The 16594-nt window shown below is 34.0% G+C and overlaps 2 protein-coding genes across 3 annotated transcripts in view; one reads left to right on the forward strand and one right to left on the reverse strand.

Moving 5' to 3' along the window:
- The window catches only part of GTF2E2 (general transcription factor IIE subunit 2), a 152893-nt gene that overhangs the window by 64721 nt on the left and 71578 nt on the right, over nt 1–16594 (reverse strand). The gene's annotated exons all lie outside the window — the stretch shown is intronic.
- SMIM18 (small integral membrane protein 18) lies at nt 10170–12455 on the forward strand. Its single transcript, XM_081269491.1, has one exon. It carries the CDS (start codon nt 11583–11585, stop codon nt 11868–11870), a length of 288 nt encoding a protein of 95 aa, XP_081125617.1. The 5' UTR covers nt 10170–11582; the 3' UTR covers nt 11871–12455.

The raw sequence follows: 16594 nt of genomic DNA on the forward strand, positions 1-16594 counted from the left end.
AGCACCACATACCAACAAAGATGTTGTGTCCGCCGAGAACTAAAAAATAAATATTAAAAATTCTCTCTCTCTCTCTCTCTCTCTCTCTCTCTCTCTCTCTCTCACTCTCTCCCCTCTCTCACTCTCTCTTTAAAAAAATAAAATAAAATAAAAAAATAAATAAATTCTATGCTATAAAAATGTGATGAAAAATTTCTTTGCATATATATTAAACTATCAATTTTCTCACTAAGTATAGAAACAAAGTATAAATAACTTAAAAGAATTAAAACACTGCATGGGGGATGGTAGTTGGGGTGAGGTAGTGGTATTAGGGATTGAACCCAGGGCCTCACGCATGTTAGCCAAGTGTTCCACCACTAGGCTCAAAATACAGTTCTTTTGTAAGTATCTTTACCTCACTCTTACCTCAAAGTTGATCAACCCCCCACCAATAATTAGATATTACAAATCTCAATCTAATCCACACGGTGTTTTTAACAGATAAAATGAGTCCCTCACCTCTCATAAAGGTTCCTCAAAGAGAGAATTTGCTTTAGACCACCTATCACTTTGTTGCACACTTATAGGCAGAAACCCTAATGCCATCATTGCATCATAAACGCATTTCAATAGTCACAGGAATGGTAAAATATATATTTTTATACTATATATTAAAATATATAATGTATACAGAATACATAAATATGTATATATTCATCATTAATACTAGAAAAACATTTCAGAAGAACACCTTCTATTAGCAAGGCATCACATCAGACATTATAAAGTTTCCATGTGGCTGGTCCACAAAAAGAGAGGTTAAATACAAGAGAAGGAACCAATGCCTGGCATCAGCTTGGTAATAACCATTTAAACAAAAGATTGCATTAGAACAACCACAAGTCAAATGTAACCTTTGTCAGAGATCCAAAAGAGAAGCTTCTAAATGGCAACATAATACTCATTTGAGGTTACTTAGTGAAAAGTGTTTATTGATATGCTTTTTAGAAACTAAAATGAAACTTCATATGCAATTTTCCCTTAAAATGACTGTCATAATTTTGACAAATAATTGACCCACTGAAGTCTACTATGTTTCCAAAAATAACAATAATTTTAAGAATGCCTGGGGGCTGGGGTTATAGCTCAGTGGTAGAGTGTTTGCCTAGCATGTAAGAGGCACTGGGTTCAATCCTCAGCACCACATATAAATAAATAAAGGTATTATGTCCATCTACAAAAATAAAAAATAAAAGAATGCCTTACAATTATGTTTTCACAGTCACTATTTCAATTAGGAAATATTATACTGCTCTGTTTTCCCATGGTGTTCAGAACACATTTTGTAATAATAATAACTGAGATTTACTGAACACTTATTACATGTCAAACACCTTCCTAAGTGATTTGCCCATTTAATCACTCCAAAAAATTCTATTTAAGAAGTATTATTGTCCTCTTTTAAACATAAGAAAATTGAAGGTGTATAGAGTCAAATCCAGTTGTAAACCCTGTGATATTGCCTTATATAAGACTTAACTGGCCTTTACACAAATTATTCTGTATGAAACTCTATTCTGCCAGAGCATAGAAACTAATAAATGCATATTTCACGTCTCAGGTTTTCACTTAGTAAAAGTACTATAAAGCTTTATCCTTACAATACTGTATAAACAACCTACTGGGAAGACTACAAAAAAAGAAATGACAATATATTAAGGACAAACACCATTTTTAAAAGGGATAATTATGAACCACATACAGTTTTGTTTACCACGGGGTCTCTAGCTTTTAATGCCAACCATAGTCAATGCTCAATAACTATTTCTTGAATGAAAGTATGAATGTAATAAGGTATTTCCATGTCCCCCTTTTTAGCCCCAAAAACTAATGTACTGATTTATCTATGATTTTAAAGAACAATTCTGTGTAGCAAGGATTTACCCAGTCTGTTGCAGTTTTAACAACCACTCCCTTAGTTAAAAATCTTGACTGTTAATTTAGATCAAACTCTAAATACATCATAATTTAAAACATTCTATCTCTGAACAGCCAACTGGAGGTGACTTTGTCATTTAAATTTCACCAGGCAAGCCTGTAATTCCAGTAATTTGGGAGGCTGAGGCAGGAGGATAGCAAATTTGAGTCCAGTCTTAGCAACTCATCAAGACCCTATCTCAGAAAATAAAAAGGGCTGGTCCCTCTACTTTTTCCACTCTACCATTGAGCCCTAACCCCAGCCCCCAGGCTGGGTGCAGAGGTACATACCTGTAATCCCAGTGGCTCAGCTCTAGAAGCTGAAGCAGGAGGATCACGAATTCAAAGCCAGCCTCAGCAACTTAGAAACTCAATGAGACCCAGGCTCTAAAAATATATATTTTTTTTATTGGTTGTTCACAACATTACAAAGCTCTTGACATATCATATTTCATACATTAGATTGAAGTGGGTTCTAAAAATATTTTTTAAAAAGGGCTGGGGATGGGTTGGGGCTGTGGCTGACCGGTAGCGTACTTGCCTAGCATGTGTGAGGCACTGGGTTTGATGCTCAACACCACATATAAATAAAAAGGTCTATCAACAACTTAAATTTAAAAGGGGGGGGCTGGGGATGTGGCTCAGTGGTTAAGCACCCCTGGGTTCAATCCCTGGTACCAAAAAAGGGGGGGGGGGGGCTGGGCATGTAGCTCAGTGGTAAAGCACTCGAGTTCAATCCCCAGAGCCAAAAATAAATTATTTCATAGACTGAGGCTGGAAATGAAACTTGGTGGTGAAGCACTTACCTAGCATGCATGAAGCCCTGGGTTCAATCCCCAGCATCTCAAAAAATAATAATAAAAATAAAAATAGCCCTGCATGAAATCCCAGCAGCTCCAGAGGCTGAGGCTGGAGGATCGAGTGTTCAAAGCCAGCCCCAGTAATTTAGCAAATCCCTAAGCAACTCAGCAAGACCCTATCTCTAAATAAAATTTTAAAAAGGGCTGGGGATGTGACTCAATGGTTAAGCACCACTGGGTTAAATCCCCAGACCCAATAAATAAATAAATAATTTCACAGACTGCTTTTTAAATATAAGTAAAATATCTGCCTAAACTAACCCTCTTACAACTTAAAAGAGCTGAAAATGTACTATTTCCCTGTGAATTTCTCCTAAGTCCAAACATAAAGAAATAGTCCCTTAGAGGGCTGGGATTGTGGCTCAGTGGCAGAGCGCTTGTCTAGCATGTGTAAGGCACTGGGTTCAATTCTTAGCACTACATATAAATAAATAAAATAAAGGTCCATTGACAACTAAAAAATAGAAAAAGAAAGAAAGAATCCCTAGAGAAGGCAAGATTTATGTATAGAACAAATATTGAGAGAAACATAAATTTTCATTTATAAGATTTTATGCAGGGCTGGGGATGCGGCTCAAGCGGTAGCGCGCTCCCCTGGCATGCGTGCGGCCCGGGTTAGATCCTCAGCATCACATACAAACAGAGATGTTGTGTCTGCCGAAAACTAAAAAATAAATGTCAAAAAATTCTCTCTCTCTCTCTCTCTCTCACTCTCTCTTTAAAAAAAAAAAAAAAAAAAAAAAAAAGATTTTATGCACACTTCTTGGAGGAAATATCAAGCTTGTTAAACTGGACCCTTGTTTCCTACGTTACTTTATCTTCTAGTCCTAGAGCCGAAATAGTCACCAAAGGACATTCAATTTTGTAAACACTAAGGAATCACCAATTCCTATAAAGAAATTAAGCTTAAGCATAAAAAATAAAGGAGAAGCAGTGACAGTTGATACAGCAGACAGCTCTATTCGCCTTTATGAATGATTCACTCTTCAGGGTGTCAGGTCTTAATGCAAATGAACGTAGAGGAAACTGTCAGCTGCATTGTGTTCAACCAATAGAAGCACAGCTCCATCTTGGCTGTGCTGTAGACTGCATTACAAACAGACGATACCATCGCTTCCATCGCTTCGACAGCATCCTTTCAGACAAGAGGTAGGTTTATATGATCTTTTTTATTTAGTACTCCATGTCCTTAGGATGGTAAATATTTCACCATGAAAATCAATCAGAAAGCCTTGTTCCTTATAAAGACCCAAAAAAGAACAATGTTTTCATTCCACTGCTTGGTAGAATTTTATTATAATATGAAGACTGCCTTGTGCTATTTGATAAGCACCCTTACTATCCTGTGCCTTAATGGAAAATTCATTACATTTTGTACAAACCTGATCTGTATCCAGGCCTTCAGTAAACCACAAGCATTTGATGTTAACTGGCTGGTTACTTGCTAATTTGTTTTTCTCAGAGCAATTTCATTTCAGCAGTTCAGTCTAAACAAAGGATTTTTCTTAAAGAAAAATCTAGATTAAAAGCAAACCCTGGATTAAAGCTTTCTGATTACATGTGCAAATTATTCCGGCAGTTACTAGTGAGAAAGTTTACTATATTTTAACAAACATGAGGAAACAGTTCAAAATTATTTTATAAAAATATAGATGCAGAAAATGCTAAATTATCACAACTGTGATTTTTATACAAAATATTCAGACCTTAAAAGGTATCATTATATGAACTGTGTTTTACTGTAACCAAAGAGGATGTACAGAGCTTCAGATTTTCCTAACATTTTAATTATGTCCTCAAAGTGAAATTTATTTCACTGTATTATACAAATCATATTATTAAACAGAATCTTTTTTAGATAGCCTTTCATTTTTTTACAAGCTACATAACAAAATTTATCACAGCATTTAAATATAATGTTGAAGTTATTCTTAAACTGATCCTCAGAATAAACAAGAAGTAAATCTTCTTGATAAACTACACTTTAAAATAAAAATACCTCCTAAGAAGAACTAGTTAAGGAAGAAGGGTAATTCTAGGTAATAATAATATTTTCATGGCTCAGAGTAATTGTTTATGTTTACTAAAAATTTTATTAACTACTAATCAATTATCTGATTTTATAGTATTCAAACATGAAAATATCATTATTTAATAGATGCTTTAGATACATGCTCAATATATTATACATACTGACCTAAAAAGATCCAATTTTTGCCTTTATCTTGCTGCTACATTCATTTAATCTTTGGTGGGTTTTTTTGTTTGTTTCACAATTTCTATTCCTTCTATTTCATAGCACTCAACTAACAGGAGCAGGATATCCCTTACTAAGTTCAGAGATTGCTGATATTAGAGCTCCCCAGGTTCAACACTATTGGGTTAATTACCTAAAAACCATACTGCTTCCAATACAAAATATGGCAGCCAAAAAAAGGTTTCCGTTAATGTACTTTGTGAAATAAAACTGTTAACTTAAAACTTACATTCAGGTAAATTATAAATAGAACCCTGACCACCCCACATTATTCAAACGCTCTCAACAGCCTATATTTTATTTGTAATATATCCATAGTTAGTGCAGATGGATGCTCATTAGTGTTTCACTGAATGGACTTAGCAGCATGACTGATCTCGGAGAGCTCTAAAGCTTAAATTGAATGAGTTGCTCTGTATTTAAACTGATCATATTTTATCATAAGTTATCTTATTTTTAACTGATCATATTTCAAAGTGATATGCTTACAAGCACCAGAGAAGTCAAGGGGTTTTTGCCATTAAAAACGGGTAAAGCATAATTTTATTCTTATCTGGCAATCCAAGGTTCCAGAACAATTCCAAGTCCTACCCCATATATATTCCACTGGGGTCTTTTGAAATAAGAAGAAAAGCAGGTAAAGGGAGTATATCAAAAATAACATAAAACAAAACAAAACTAAAAATGTAACTATAAAATACTGTTATTTGAGGGCTGGGGCTGGGGCTGAATAGTAGTACACTTGCCTGGCATCTGTGAGGCACTGCGTTCAATTCTCAGCATCACATATAAATAAATAAAATAAAATAACGGTGTTTCAACAAGTTTAAATAAAAAATTTTAAACTTGTTATTTGATTTAAAACTCCCTGATTTCTACAATGCAATTTTAAAGGGGCAGAATCAAAAAAACAAAAATTATAACAGATTATTTTAACATGTTTTGGCCATTTTTCTCTTGCTTTTTATAAGGCATCTTTAAGCATTTAACTGATATAAATTAAATGTTTCAAAAATGTAGTCTCAGAATAGGAGAAAATCCTAATGGTATACTTATTTTTGCATGTCTAATTCATCAAAGTAAGACTTAGTCTTTACCTTAAATTTAACACAAAAAAATTACCAGTGCTCCTCTAAACTTTAAAAAAATATACACATTAAATTTAAAGTAGACTAGCTGGGCACTGTGACGCACGCCTGTAGCATGCCTGTAATCCCACAAGCTCGGGAGGCTAAGTCAGGAGGATCAAGAGTTCAAAGCCAGCCTCAGCAAGGTGCTAAGCAACCTTGCAATAATGATATTTTCACATTTGAATACTATAAAATCAGATAATTGATTATAGTTAATAAAATTTTTAGTAGACATAACAACCCTGTCTCTAAATAAAATACAAAATAGGGCTGGGGATGTGGCTCAGTGGTTGAGTGCCCTTGAGTTCAGTCTCTGGTACCCCCAAAAAAAATTAAAGTGGAAAATGACTCCATACCATAAAGTTTACTTTGTTTCAGATGTAACCACGAGCTAACTAAAGCAAGAATGTATTGAGATGCTCATCAATTATCAATACACTCAAGTCGCAAATTATCATAATATACATCATCAGCCTGACATATAATTCTTTCCTAAACTGCTTAGACATTTCCCACAAAGCATACAAGTGTCTATGGAGGTGGCATACATTGCTATTCCAGTCATTACTGCAAGCAAAATCATCATATGAATTTTATGTGTGAACAAAGTACACAGTCTAATCAAAATGACAGTGTTTATCAATTTTAATTTTTAAAGTGATACAAAAAACTCAATAGCTATATTGAATAGATACATAACATATAGACAAGAAAAAAAACTTTATTTCAAAGGCAAAGAACAGTAATCTTTCTTTCAAAATAGATCATGCTTTTGTTTAAACAAGTAATAAATACCAATGGTTCAAAAATCAAAAGATAACAAAGTAAAAATTGTGCATATTCCTCTGCCCCTCTTTCCTCTCCACTCATTCCCACAATCACTGTCACTGGCTTCTAAATCCTTGCAAAATTTTGGTGCAGATACAGCTAAGTATACATATTACGGGTCTGGGATTGTGGCTCAGCAGTAGAGCACTCACCTCAATCCTCAGCACCACATAAAAATAAATAAATAAAAATAAGGGTATTGTTTCCAACTACAACTATACACACACACACACACACACACACACACACACACACACACATATATATAAAATATATAAAAAAGAATACATATTATTTTCCCTTTTTCATATGCACAGTACTGCACCTCATTCTTTTAATGTAACATATTCCAAAACCCTTTCCATATCATTACACAGTGATTCAAATGAAAGGAAATCCTACATTATTTAGCCAGAAGAGTTCATAGATGGGTACAAGTTAACCTCAAATAATTTAATTTAGTTTTGTCTCTGCCTGCCTGCCTACTTTCCTGCCTGCCCCTTTTCCTTCCCCTCCTCTCCTGCTTTTTATTTACTTTTTAGAGGAAAGAGAGCCTTAAAAAAATTTAAATAGTTGTACCTCAAAAATAAAGAGAATAGGGCTGGGGCTGTAGCTCAGTGGCAGAGTGCTTGCCTAGCATGTGTGAGGCACTGAGTTCAATCCTTAGCATCACATACAAATAAAATAAAGGCATCTATCCATCTATAACTACAAAAAAATTTTTTTAAATAAAAATCAATCAATAAATAAAGAGAATGAGATTCCTTAAACTGACTTTCTAATCTTTCTAAAATTTCATTTTGAAATGACAGCTACATTATTAAAACTTCTCCCCAGTTTTAAAGTCAAAACTAAAAAAAGTTGTCTTATAGTAAATTAAAATACAACATAATAACTTCCAAATAATTTTAGCCAGGTCCAAGTTATATATTTATGTAGTCAATTTCCAGAGGAAAAAAATTAAAAACTTTTTCTGCATTATAGAAGTAGAATTGTGGATAAGGTTTTTCATTTTTATTTAAAATTGCTATAATGGTATCTGAAATCAACAGAGAAACAACATTTTTAAATAAGTTCATTAATAATAGATTAATCTAGGGCTGGGGATATGGCTCAAGCGGTAGCGCACTCGCCTGGCATGCGTGCGGCCCGGGTTCGATCCTCAGCACCACATACAAACAAAGATGTTGTGTCCGCCAAAAACTAAAAAATAGATATTAAAATTCTCTCTCTCTCCCTCTCTCTCACTCTCTCTCTAAAAAAAAATAATAGATTAATCTAATTTGAGAAGCATTATATAGAAATTACTCTTCTCAAGTCTCTTTTCTCTCCCTATTACTGTTCCTTCTGCAGCTGCTTCTAATGCCAGATTTAGAAGAAAATCTTTTAGAACAGATTCCCAGATTTCAAAAAGAGATAAGGCTGGGTATTTACTCAGTGGTAGTGAGCTTGCCTTGCATGTTCAAGGCTCTGGGTTCAACTCCAGCACCAGAGGTGGGGGGGGGGATGGAAATCTCAGTAAGGGATCAACGTAAACAGCCTTAACAGAAAGTCTAAGTATTATTTCCATAAATGCTGGAGATCGTACAGGCCTCAGGTTAGAACAGGTAAAACCATCAGCTAGATTTTTAGGTGATTCTTCCTACTCTTTTTCCACTCATACAAGCTGGCACTTCCCTCTAGTTCCCCAAGGTCCTACTCTTCCTCTCCTTCTCTATTACCTGGGTTCTTCAAAAAAGACATGAAACATTTACACTGAAGTAAAGCTTCACTGTAACAATGTATGGTACCCCTCACAAAAATATGTGCATTTTTGCAATGTTGAAAATCTTATGGGAGCTCCAAATGCCTTAAAAAAATTATTGTTGATGCATTATAATTATACATAATAGTGGGATTCATTGTGACATGAACATAACTTGGTCAATTAAAAGCCAGACATTTTTAAGATGTGTGTACACGTGCCCAAGTACCCTCACATGCCTTTACTGTATTAGGAGAGCCAGGTCAAATAAGACCTAACTTTTGTCTCCACATGAGTAAGTTTCTATGAGTTACTTCAATAATTATGTGCATAGTGATTAGAATCAAAGGCAGCAACAACCAACGAATGGCCTATCAAGACATCCACATTACTTAATACCAGGGTGCACATGATGGTCACCCCAAGGAAACTGTGAATGGTGCTTCCCAAAGTTATGGGAGGAAGCAGACCTGCTTTCCCATAAGAATGTGTTCTGAAGAGAAAATTGAAAGGATAAGTAGATAATTTTGAAAGGCTGGGTGTGCAGACATTGAAAATACTATAATGTAATGGGAAGTACTATACCTAAGTTCCTAACAATGTATTTTGGGGGGTTTATTTTTTTTAGTTGTAGATAAACACAATACCTTTTCTTATTTTTTTTTTTTTTTTAACGTGGCACTGAGGATCAAACCCAATGCCTCACTCATGCTAAGCAAGCACTCTACTACTAAGCTACAAACACAGGCCCCTGACAATGTTTTTTGTTTTTGTTTTTGGTACCAGGGATTGAACCCAGGGTGCTTAACTACACCCCCAGTCCTATTTATTTTTTATTTTGAGACAGGATCTCTTTAAGTTGCTTAGGCTGGATTTGAACTTGTAATCCTCCTTCCTCAGCCTCCAGAGTCACTGGTATTACAGATGTGTGCCACCATGCCCAGACAATGTATTTTTGCATGTTCCTGAACTATGAAACACAATTAATTCAATTACTACCCATTAAGTCTGTCATCCCTCACTTCAAGATGAAGGATCACCAAACACCAAAACTGAAGAAATTCTTAAATTAAAAAAAAAACATGTATTTAAGCCTTTAACTCTGCCCTCAAATCATCAATTGAATCTTCAAAATACAGGAAGGAAAAAAGGAAAGAAGCATGTTCAATCAAAGAAGCAAAGCAATTTTCCAAGAAAATTTGATTTAGGATAGAAAACAAAAACTTAAGAAAATATTATTCTCTCAATCCAAAGATTTAAAATTATATGTATTAAGAAAACAAATTTAGGGGTTGGGGTTGTGGCTCGGCGGTAGAGCTCTCACCTAGTACATGCGCAGGCACTGGGTTCCATCCTCAGCACCACATAAAAATAAATAAAAAAACAAAGGTATTATGTCCAACTTCAACTAAAAAAATAAATATTAAAAAAACAAACTTGAACAATTATATTGCTATGGAGCTTGGATGCAAAAATAATATGGAACTTTTTTATTTAAAAGCAGAGTCCTCATCTTTTAGAGATAAACACTGAAATATTTCTAGATTAAATGTCTGGAATTTGCCTTAAAATAATCCATGCCATAGAAGCAAGTGGGTAGAGGTATAGAGTAATCAAGAGTTGATAAACGTATGTTGTATAAGCACATGTGGATGTTATACTCAAACTTCTGTACTACCTTGAAGTTTTCCCCATGTGAAACATGCAAACAAGATGCCTCCAGAAGTATTTGGTACACGATGAGTAATAAACATTTGTTGTAAAGATTGCTTGCAAGTATATAGTGAAAAAGCATACCAAGTGATAGCAATCAATTGAATTAAGGAAATAGAACCATTTTTCCTCTTATTTCCAAAATTGTCTTAGTATAATCTTTTAAATTGGGTTAAAAATGTATCTTTAAGAGACCAAGATAATAAAAATTCATTTAGCTTCTCATTAGTTCCAAACTATCAAATTTTTAATCTTTGAATTTCTATTTAAGATCTAATAAGTAGTGGTCAACAAGACCAAAACAATGCAAGAACACTGAAATTTAACTCACTAGTTTACTTTGTGAAATGGAATAGTAATTTAATAGCAGCTACCTTATCAAGGACTGAATTCGTATTTTTTAATATAGTGTTCATGGATCATTTAGATATACAAAACAGTTAATACTATCATCTATATATCAAACAATATCAAGATTGAGTTCTCTTCACAGGAAACTTAGTCTAAAATTTTATTTTATCTTCATTCTGAAAACTGCCATTATTTGGCTTTTTCTTTCTCTACTATTTTTCATTTGGCTCCTCTCTCCTGATTCAAAACATCTGTCATTAAAGAAGTAAAAACAGAAGACAGAAATACACTGACCCAAGGTAAGAAGAATACATACAGGCAATGACAAAGCTTTTCCAGAGGCAGTCTGAAGAACACAACCTTAAAACTCCAAAATTTTTAATCAATAATTGCTCATTGATAAGTTATTTATTCAAGCTTAAACAAAGTCAGCTGCCTTGTCATTAGCACTTAATTTCATATTAGCACTTAATTTCTGTAAATGAATGTTAAACACAAATATTTATTTAACCAATGATATACAAAAGTGTGGTTTAAATATTTGGCATAAAGCACTCAAAAATACAATTCAGTAATTAAATCTTTTAGATACTAAGGAAGACTCATGTTGCCTATATAAATTTATTAAGAAATCTTAGAACTGAGATTTGAATGGACAAATCTGTAGTTTGGTTACATATATTCATTTTCTACCTTTTTATAGATTCAAAAGAGCAATACAAGAAGTGGAATCTCTAAGAATGGCTTCCAGTCACTGGAACGAAACCACCACCTCTGTTTATCAGTATCTTGGTTTTCAAGTTCAAAAAATTTACCCTTTCCATGATAACTGGAACACTGCCTGCTTTGTCATTCTGCTTTTATTTATATTTACTGTAGTATCTTTAGTGGTACTGGCTTTCCTTTATGAAGTGCTTGACTGCTGCTGTTGTGTAAAAAACAAAACTGTGAAAGACTTGAAAAGTGAACCTAACCCTCTTAGAAGCATGATGGACAACATCAGAAAACGAGATACTGAAGTGGTCTAGCTCCTACAGAAGGTGAACAAAACCTTTAAAAGCAGCTTTAGCCTCTCCGGAGAGTAAAGAAAATTTCCCTGAGGCCAACTTTTACTATAAAACTACTCTGACTTTGGGTAAAAGATTCCTAGAAGTGAAAAACAAGTGAAATATGTACTTTTTGTCTATGTATTACTCTCATTAAATATAAAGTAAAACTTCATAAATGTTAATTTACCCATCTATTTAATGTGACACATCGAAAAATGAATAAATTATTTCTAGAACAAAAAAATTTCTGGAGTTCAACACTAAGCAACAAAAGTCAAACTGGAAAACAAAGCAAGGCTAATGATGCTAAAATGATCTATACCTAAACCACTCATGTAAACTAAAAATAGTACCTGAGTAACAGATACGCTATTTCAGATGTGTATCTACATCCAAAACGAAATTATTCCACTTATATATAAAGTCTTGGTTATTAAAAAGCAATATTTTCTCATTTATTGAAGACAACATATTTTCTAATAACTTGAGTTCTTTGTAGTAAAAAGTCTCAAAATAATCAGAAGGGCCTCAAGTATACCTGCATAAAAGTCTCAAAAAACTGACTTCTTGTTCAATAAGAAATAAATGTTCTAGAAAAGCCCAGCCAATTTTCAAACTAAAACTTAATATTATACCCATTAAATTACACTGAAGTTTGTTCTTTCTTTTTACCTCTCATATTCACACTCTCGGGGACTAATATACTTAATGCAAAAAAGACTACAAAAAAAGTGAAAATAAGACTATTATTAGAGTCAAAAGATTAATATTAAAACCACCCAACACCTATTAAGAAACACAGCAATTTCATTTCTTGAAATTTCAAGGGCTGTATAGATAATATATTTTATGATCTTAATACTGTTTTGCTAACAACACATGCTCTTAACCTTAGCTGCCCTTAGGCCAGAAATGACACTCCTGGATATTTATCCCGAGAAATTAGTTTGAAAGATAAAGGATCACCAGGCACAGTGGCACATGCTTGTAATTACAGCATCTGAAAAGGCTGAGGAAAGAGAAATGCATGTTCAAGATCAGTCTCAGCAAGTTAACAAGACCCTCTTAATGAGATCCTGTCTCAAAATTTAAAAGTAAAATAAAAAGGGCAAGGGATGTAGCTCAATGGTAAAACGCCCCTGAGAAAAGGGTTTGTACTAGCACTATTCAGAATAACAAAAATTTGGAAGCAAATAAGCCTTTAACTAAATATAGCACATCAACTTAATAGATTATTAAAAAGTCACTGAATACTATGATAACAGAAAACATATTTGGTATATAAAGTGAAAACTAAATTCAGAATATAAAACTTTCAATACAATTATGGGTGCTATTTTAAGTTTATATTCATTTAAGAAGGTTTGAAAAGAAATATGGAAAAATGAGAATAGATAATATTTTAAAAGTAATGTGAGGGTTGTGACTCGTTGGTGGTGGTAAAGCATTTGCCTAGCACATGAGAGGGTTCAATTATCAGAACTACATAAAATAAATAAAGGTATTGTGTCCATCTACAACTAAAAATAAAAAAATAATGTGAGAGCCAGGCTTAGCGGCACACACCTATAATCCCAGCAGTTCAGGAGGCTGAGGCCCCTAAATTAGTAAGACCATGTCTCAAAAAAAAAAAAAAAAAAAAGGGCTGGGGATGTGGCTCAGTGAGTAAGCACCATGCGTTCAATACCTTGTATCAAAGAGAGAGAGAGAGAGAGAGAGAGAGAGAGAGAGAGAGAGAACATCACCACTGACCCTCGAGAAATCAAAAGGATTTTAAGAGAGCACTTTGAAAAACTCCAGACAATGTAGATAATAAAATGGATAGACTCCTAAAAAGATACAAAGTACCAAAATTAATTCAAGAAGTACTAGAATATCTGAATAGACTAATATATAAGAAGAAGCCATCCTACAGACCTAAACACAAAGGAAAGCTCAGGCCCAAATGGTCAACTAGAGAATTCACCCAGATCTTTAAAGAAATAATAATAAACCTTCACAAACTCTTCCAAAAATTAATAGAAGAGGAACACTGCACAAAACATTATTGAAGACCAGAATTACCCTGATGGGCAGCACGAGAAAATAAAAGTACTGACCATATCCCTCATGAATAGAAATGCCAAAATCCTGGACAAAATACCAGCAAATTGAACACTGCAACAATAAAAACGATTATATAACATGACCAAGTTGGATTTATTCCAGGAATGCAAGGCTGATTTGACAAATGAAAACCAATTGATATATTAATAGAATAAAAGAACACAATCATCTCATTTGATATAGAAAAAGCATGTGACGGGCTGGGGATGTGGCTCAAGCGGTAGCGCGCTCGCCTGGCATGCGTGCGGCCCGGGTTCGATCCTCAGCACCACATACCAACAAAGATGTTGTGTCCGCCGAGAACTAAAAAATAAATATTGAAAATTCATATTCATTCTCTCTCTCTCTCTCTCTCTCTCTCCTCTCTCACTCTCTTTAAAAAAAAAAAAAAGAAAAAGCATGTGACAACATCCAAAACCCATTTACAAACAGACACTCTCAACAAACTAGAAATAGCAGGGAACTTCTTCAACCAAATAAAGGCTATCTACAAAAACCTGCAATAATACCATATATAATAGCAAAGACTAAATACTTTGCCCCTGAGATTAGAAAGATGGCAAAGACAATCAATTGTCACTACCTGTAGTCAACACCATATCAGACAGGCAAGGAAAAGAAATAAAAGACAGCATATTGGAAGGGAAAAAACAAAACTGGTTTTATTCCTAGATGGCATAATATTGATGTAGAATATCCTAAGGAATTCACATAAAAACCTACTAGAAACAAAAAATAAGTTCAACAATGTTACACCATACAAAATCAATGTATAAAATGTACTGCATTTCTACATACTGGATATGAACAATCAAAAATATCAAATTAAGAAAATAATTCCAGGGCTGGGGTTGTAGCTCAGTGGTAGAGTGCTTGCTGCACATGTGGAAGGCCCTGGATTCGATCCTCAGCACCATATAAAAATAAAATAGAGGTATTATGTCCATCTACAATTAAAAAAAATATTTTAAAAAAAAGAAAGAAAACAATTCTACTCATAATACATCAAAAAGAATAAAATATTTACAAAAAAAAAAAAAGAGTAAAATACTTGGGAATAAATTTAAAAAGTAAGTGTGAAATTGACTTATACATTAAAAACTCAAAACATTATTGAAATAAATTTAAAATGTAAATAAATAGAAAGATATGGAAGTTAACTAGCTGGAAGACTTAATGTTTTTAAGGTAGAAATTATCCTTCAAACTGATTTATATATTGAATCTAATAGAGATTATTAGCAACCTAGCAAGACCCAAAGTCCCAGCTGGTTTTTTACAGATGTTGACTAACAAACCGATCTTAAAATTATGCAAAAGATCCAGAAAAAAAAAATAATAATCTTAAAAAAAAAAAAAAAAAAAAAAAAAAGAACAAAGCTGAAGGACTAGGGGCTGGGGATGTGGCTCAAGCGGTAGCGCACTCGCCTGGCATGCGTGCGGCCAGGGTTCGACCCTCAGCACCACATACAAACAAAGATGTGTCCACCAAAAAATAAAAAATACTAAAAATTCTCCCCCCTCTCTCTTTAAAAAAAAAAAAAAAAAAGCTGAAGGACTAATACTTTCTCTGTTTTATTTTTCGCTAGTACTAGGGATTGAATCCAGGGCCTTGTGCTTAGTAGGCAAGTATTCTACCACTGAGCTACATAATAGTCCATGGATTTACACTTTTTTTTTTTTTTTTTTTTTTTTTTTGGTAGTGTAGGGCCTTATGCATGCAAGGCAAGCACTCTACCAACTGAGATATATCCCCAGTCTAGATTTACACTTTTTTGTGGGGCGGGGGGCAAGTATTGAACTCAAGGGCACTTAACCACTGAGCCACATCCCCAGCCCTATTTTTGTATTTTTATTTTTATTTCACTAGTTGCTTAGCATCTTGCTTTTGCTGAGGCTGGCTTAGAACTTGCGATTCTCCTGTCTCATCCTCCCAAGCTGCTGGGATTACAGGCATGCACCACAGTGCTGGCCAGATTTATACTTCTTAATCTTAAAACTTAAACCACAACACTACCAAAAAAGTGTGGTCCTGGCATAAAAACAGACAAAAATAAGTCAATGAAATCAAACTGAGACTCCAGAAATAAAATGCCTCGTCAATAGTCAACTGATACACAACATGAGGGCCAATGCAATTCAAATAAGGTTAAAAATAGTCTGTTCAGGGCCAGGAATTGTGGCTCAGTGGTAGAGTATTTGCTGAGCATGAGTGAGGCACTGGGTCCAATCCAGCACCACATAAAAATTAAAAAAAAAAAAAAATGTTCAAGAAATGGCACTGAGACAGTGAAATATAATTTTAGCTCTTATACATAGGTCTATAAGTTTGAGTTAATTTTTGTGTATGGTTTAATATAAGAGCCTGAACTAACTTTGAATTCACCAAATCTACTTTGAAATTTAGGTGCTTATGTAAAACCATATACAAAAGTAACTCAAACATACCACAAACCTAAGTCAAAAAGCTAAAACTATAAAACTCTTAGAAGGAAATATAGAATCAGGGAGAGCTTTCTTAGAAATGACACTAAAAACATAAATGAGAAAAAAATTGATAAGTTGGCTTTCATCAAAATTAAAAACTTTTATGCAGGC

The sequence above is a fragment of the Spermophilus citellus genome, assembly GCF_964194105.1.
Source record: "Spermophilus citellus genome assembly, chromosome: 16".
Lineage (NCBI taxonomy): Eukaryota > Metazoa > Chordata > Mammalia > Rodentia > Sciuridae > Spermophilus > Spermophilus citellus.

Bases quoted from the DNA above. Each gene is read 5' to 3' on its own strand.
- SMIM18 (XM_081269491.1), top strand. From the start codon at position 11,583: ATGGCTTCCAGTCACTGGAACGAAACCACCACCTCTGTTTATCAGTAT.